Source organism: Eutrigla gurnardus (assembly GCF_963514095.1).
Source record: "Eutrigla gurnardus genome assembly, chromosome: 1".
Taxonomy (NCBI): domain Eukaryota; kingdom Metazoa; phylum Chordata; class Actinopteri; order Perciformes; family Triglidae; genus Eutrigla; species Eutrigla gurnardus.
This window is the reverse complement of record NC_139915.1, coordinates 33,732,572-33,738,640: the sequence shown is the minus strand read 5'-3', so window position 1 is coordinate 33,738,640 and position 6,069 is coordinate 33,732,572. Positions and strand designations below refer to the sequence as shown.

Below are 6,069 nucleotides of genomic sequence, written 5' to 3'. Positions count from 1 at the left end.
TCACTTTGTGAGTATAGCAGAAATGCTGATAGTTAACAAAAACAAATGTATTTGTTCATAACTTTTCATGTATTTGTGTTGTTAGTCGCATGTTATGTGTTATTGGTGTGTTGTTCATGTGTTATTCATGTTATTTGTGTTATTCATAAGTTGTTCATGTGTTGTTCATGTGCGATGTTTGTGTTATTCCTGTCTTGTTCATGTGTTATTTGTGTTATTCATGTGTTGTTTGTGTGTTTTTAATGTGTTATTCATGTGTTTTTCCATGTGTGATGTGTGTTGTTCATGTGTTATTTGTGTTATTTGTGTTGTTCATATGTTGTTCATGTGTGATGTATGTGTTATTCATGTGTTGTTTGTGTGTTTTTATTGTGTTAGTCATGTGTTTTTCATGTGTGATGTATGTGTTATTAATGTGTTGTTCATGTGTTTTTCATGTGTGATGTATGTGTTATTCATGTGTTTTTGTGTTATTAATGTGTTGTTTGTGTGTTATTCATGTGTTATTAATGTGTTGTTCATGTGTTATTCATGTGTTATTCATGTGTTGTTTGTGTATTCAGTATTCAGCAGAAGTAAACGCGGAGCAGCCGGTCGAATGCGAGCAGGCGGAGAATCTGGGAGATGTAGATGTTTCTTTAAGGTCAGTAAAGGTCACGTAAAGGTCATTAAAGACACAACACACATTTTTACACAGAATCAAATCAAGTCAACAACACAGGTTTAAAACAGAGAATACAGAGAATTTTAGCTTTAGCAGGTAACTTTGACGAAGCTGTAAATACAAAACAACTTTGTCACAACGGAAGGTTTGAATCTCGGCCGCGACCTCTGACCTCTGGACCTCTCACAGCGGGGTTGAACCAGACTCAAACAGACTTGTGTGTTTTCGTTTCCAGTGACGAGACCAGAGAGAATCTCCTCAGCTGGATGAAACACGACGACGAGGCCGAACGCTTCTGCGTGCTCGACGGTACTTTATCTCCGAAACAGCCGAGTCCCGAATATCAAAGTATATTTAAGACTAAACGAAAAACAAACCTGACGTCCTCCTCAGGTTTATGTATTAAATCTTATATCTATGTCTATGATAACGCACGTGTTGTTTTAAATAGAAAATTGGAACATGATAAAAATGTATTATTAAAAATATGGAAGATATGAAGGAAAAGCATAACTTCATGAAACAATTTGAAGGAAAATGTTTTATATTTAGGGAATGTGAGGAAGTATATAAAATTATAATGGGAACATAACCGAAGGAATATATCATCGAAAAAATAACTTATTCATTGAAATAAGAATAAACAATATTTTGTAGACATAATGTAGGGAATATTTTTAGGGAAACTGAAAAAAAAAGTATTTTATTATTATAAAATTGAAACAATATATTTTGTTTTAGGAAATGTGAAGATAAATTTGAGGTTATTTTAAGGAGCATAATGTTAAGAAAATGAAACTTATATGTAAACATAATAACAATAATCCTCCCAGACGAGACGTCGCCAGACTCCCAGTACGTAGACCTGCTGCTGAACCCGGAGCGCTTCACGGGCTACCGGGGACCGGAGGCCTGGCGGATCTGGAACAGCATCTACGAGGAGAACTGCTTCAAGTAAACACAGTTTTACATACTCGCAGTGCAGTATCTTCCACAGTGTATTTGTACTTTTCCTGAAGTTAAATGAAGAGTCTCCCTTCACGTCACAGACCGCTGACTGTCAAGCGGCCGCCGATTCCCAACCCGGTCCTCAGCAGCTCACGAAGTGAAGGTGAGCGGGTTCTTCGTGGTTAACGTCTTCGTCACTCTGGTTCTGCTGCGTGTCTGACGGCAAAACATGTCGTTTGTTCTTTTGCTCACAGCCAAGATATTCAACAGCTGGCTGGAAGGTGAGCCAACGTTTCCACCCCGACAGTTTCCCCGTTTTGTCCTTTTGCCGACTCTTTTCTGTCAAACAGGTCAGTGTGTCGAGAAGAGGGCGTTCTACCGGCTCGTCTCCGGCCTCCACGCCAGCATCAACATCCACCTGAGTGCCAGATACCTCCTGGACGGTAAGCCACGCCCACACCTGCTCCATCCAGCCTTAACCCTGCATCCTCTCTGCTGGCCACCAGGGGGCGACTCCTCTCTGGTTGTATAGAAGTCTATGAGAAAATGGTCCTACTTCTCTCTTGATGTATTATCTCAGTAAACATTGTAAACATGAGTTTATGTCTCAATCTCTAGTTTCAAGTCTTCTTCAATCCAGCATGATGTTCATTTAGTACATTATGGTCCATTTAGAGTCCACCAGACCAGAAAGCAGGGGATGCTATAGGGGGCGGGGCTTACCTGCTGATTGACAGGTTGCTACCACGCTACCAATGCTAGTTAGCTACTAAGATGACTTTAACACTTAGCTGTAAAGTTTACTTTTAATTTTAGAAGCTAACTTTGTTAGCAGTTTCACAACAGAATCCACATGGATCCGGATCCAGATGGATCCAGATCCAGTAAGGTTACCGCTGTTGTGTTCATCAGATCCACCCGTCGCTCCTCCACAGTCCAAATATGGTCACTTCCATTACTGGTTGCAAAAAAAATCCCACAAGTGCTGAACTCAAAGCTTCAAATCTGTCTTCCTCAAACGTCACCATGACGACGTCCACTTCCTGTACTCAGACATGACGAACATGTCTCTCCGTCCGCCCCCTTTCTTCCCTTCAGACAGCTGGTTCCAGAAGAAGTGGGGTCACAACGTGTCGGAGTTCAGACAGCGCTTTGACTCGGAGCTGACGGCCGGCGAGGGCGCCAAGAGGCTCCGCAACCTCTACTTCCTGTTCCTGGTGGAGCTGCGAGCGCTGGCCAAGGCGCTGCCCTTCTTCCAGCAGCCGTCCTTCCGTCTGTACACCGGCAGACCGGAGGAGGACCGGAGACACAAAGAACTGCTGCTGCACATCCTGCAGCTGGCCCGGTCAGTCCCAGATACCCACACCTGGACTGGGATCAGGGTTCTCATACAGTCACCTCTGAGTTTCAGTGTGTTTTCCAGCCAATATTCTGTTCTATAATGTTATTTCCCTGTAAATGTTATAAACAATTTGATATAAAGTATACCTATATACAAACAGATTTTTTTATTTATGTATGGATACAAGATGAACCTTTATTGGTGTCTTGACAAGATAAATTAAAGACAAAACTATACGTGAGTTGTGGTGGAAGCAGCTTCTAGATGACGTCCGATGGCATTGAAATATAATCCGTTTAGTTTCTCATGCTTTGTTTGTCGTGACCTTCCTCCTCCAGATCTTTCCCTCTCCACTTCGACGAGACGTCTCTGTTTGCTGGCGATGAAGAGGAAGCAGCCAAACTGAAGGTCGGAAACCACCTTTTTAAAACTCTGTTGAACCCGTTACCTGTAGAAATAAAGTGATGTAAAGATCGACGACTTCTAATATTCAAAGATAATTCAGAGACATGCCTTTTTTAACCAAAATATTAATAAATAAAGTTCACTTCAGCCTCTAATTAAAATCCCACAGAAATTATCCAGCAAAGAAATGCATAAAATGTCCTGAATTTGATCGATATGAATCATGAATGTGAATCATAAATAGAATGTGAGGAGAAATGAATATTGATTAAGAAAGCAGTAAACCAAGGATCACCTGTCGGGGCACCACAGGGCTCACATCTCGGCCCGCATCGACTTCTGCTTTTGTATCCCACTGGGTCTTAGCATTCATAAGCATGTCCTCACTGCTATGCTGACGACACATTGTTATATTTACCCTAAAGACCAAATGATCCCGAACTGCTTTAGTCAATACAGTCAACTCTAAAGGTGACTGTGCTTTCCCCATTAGTACTTCCCCAATTACTTTGAATTCAATTCTATCTATTTATAAAGCCCAAAATTAAAAATCACAAATTGGCATCCAAGGCTTTTCAAGGTTCAGCATGAGACAGATTTTATCTTTTACAATCCCGTATCAAATCACATTTTTACAAACATTTATGGGAATCACTTTCTGTCCACTTTACGTTTTTGTTTAATTTTGATTTGTTCTTAATTGTTTCTGGTTTTTTGGTGTGATTAGTTGTATCTGTTTGCCTTATGTCACCTTTACTTTCTGCTCTGTTGCAATTTGAATTAAAGTGCCACATAAATAAAGTTGTTATTATTATATCTATATATTTTTATAGTTATCATAGTTATAATTATATTTCCTTTGATATGTATTATTAAATTGACACAGCACACTCGGGTCTTTTGATTGAAAGCCGTTGTGAAGGTGTTCCTTGTGTTCTCCTCAGGAGGACGTCCGGCGGGCCTTCCTCAACATCTCCAGGATCATGGACTGCGTGGGCTGCTCCAAGTGTCGGCTGTGGGGGAAACTACAGGCGAGTCCGTCTTTAACAACAGACCTGAGTGTTAAATGATGTGTGTTGTTGGTGCTTTGTGATTGGCTCCTCCGTCTCTCTCTCGCCATCAGACTCAGGGATTAGGAACAGCATTTCATATTTACTACTATATTAACATTGAGTGAAACTAACAATAAACTGCTCTTGTTTAATTTTTTTTTATAGAAAATTAAAATATATTTGATATGTAAACATGTCATTTCAGCTGTGCTCAGACACAGGACCACAGCACTGTGTTGTTGTGATTACGCTGGTGTCCTGAGGGTGGCGCTGTTTGTAAAGTAATGATTTTCTAACTGCTTGGGGAAGTCTTGATTTACTGTAAACATGAATGTGTTCATGTTGTTGTTAATGAACTGTATGGGAATGAGAATAATACATTTCTATTTAATTTTCAAACAGATTGTCTTTATAAATGTCATAAGATAAGACTGTGTGTGTGTGAGAACATTAACCCACTTCTATTAGTGGGTTAATGGTGCCTTCAGGTACACCCCGTGAACTTAAACTTCCAAGTTCAGGAGGTTGTTTGGTTTTATTTGACATTTATTCAAGATTATTTATTTATTTGATCACAAATAATGAACTGAAAGGTGTTTTGTGGAATAGGGGTAAATGTTTTAAATCTGTCAGAATATTTACATTTATATAATAAACAGTTTTGACACGTGTACTGGTGATGCACATTGTTTTCCTATGTGACTTTGTTGTTTGCTGTAATGAAGATTCTAAAATGGATATGTCCTATGACTGAAAACAGAAAAATATTAGTTGTAAATTCAAAAGTCAGCCTTTACTTTTGAATTTACATAGATGAACTGGCTTGTAGAATACATATATATTAAGAAATAGAAATGTTGTAATGATTTAACTGTTTGGTTTGGAAGTAAGGGAAGATTAATTTATTTTTGTACAAGGCAAACTTACAACAACACATAAATATACTAATAATGATAATACTAATAATAATTTAAACTCCTTTGGAGGATTATATGGTTATTCATTTTATTCACAAGCCATACAAGTCTAATAATAATTTGCTTGGAAAATATCAACTAATAATAATATATTATGAATAAACTATGTAATATACTATAATATATATAATAGTTTTGGAGGTAAAGGAAGATAACGTGTTTTTGTTTATCTTACAGGCACAAAATGAATTGACTTGCTATCATTTTAAAAATATAACTAATCGATTATAATATTAACATGTGTTTTTACACTACAAAACAAAATGTACAGTAAAGTTAATTTTTAAAAATGTACTAAACTAAGCTAATTTACCTCATAGGCACCAGATTAATTGGCATGTAAAATAAACATTTAAAAAACATAAAATATTAATAATAATTTGCACTATTTTGCCTCTGCGTTTGGTGATAAAGGGAAATTATAACATTGTTTTCACAATTTACAAAATACGGTTTTATTTAAATATTCACTGTTAACAATAATTGTAAATACACTATGTTTAGACGTGCAGTAAAAGGACAAGTTATTTTCATTTAGTTTAATTTAACTGATTTATATCCTCAGGTGACTTTACACTCATGTAAGACGCGAGTGGCGGTTTTTCCCACGGCCCGCGAAGGCAGCACGGAGCCGCGCGGCAGACAGGCAGACAGCGAAGGGTTAACCGCGTAATAGGATGA

The 6,069-nt window shown here is 38.1% G+C and overlaps 1 protein-coding gene across 1 annotated transcript in view; it reads left to right on the top strand.

The window, feature by feature from the left end:
- ero1a (endoplasmic reticulum oxidoreductase 1 alpha) overlaps window positions 1–5,079 on the top strand; it is a 7,285-nt gene extending 2,206 nt beyond the window's left edge. Inside the window, exons 5-14 of the mRNA XM_084005876.1 lie at window positions 564–643; window positions 900–973; window positions 1,498–1,618; window positions 1,714–1,775; window positions 1,867–1,893; window positions 1,963–2,055; window positions 2,711–2,957; window positions 3,293–3,362; window positions 4,304–4,390; window positions 4,483–5,079. Coding sequence (XP_083862002.1) covers window positions 564–643; window positions 900–973; window positions 1,498–1,618; window positions 1,714–1,775; window positions 1,867–1,893; window positions 1,963–2,055; window positions 2,711–2,957; window positions 3,293–3,362; window positions 4,304–4,390; window positions 4,483–4,536 — 915 coding nt within the window. The 3' untranslated portion in view covers window positions 4,537–5,079. The remainder of the gene's footprint in view (window positions 1–563; window positions 644–899; window positions 974–1,497; window positions 1,619–1,713; window positions 1,776–1,866; window positions 1,894–1,962; window positions 2,056–2,710; window positions 2,958–3,292; window positions 3,363–4,303; window positions 4,391–4,482) is intronic.
- The last annotated feature ends 990 nt before the right edge of the window (window positions 5,080–6,069 follow it).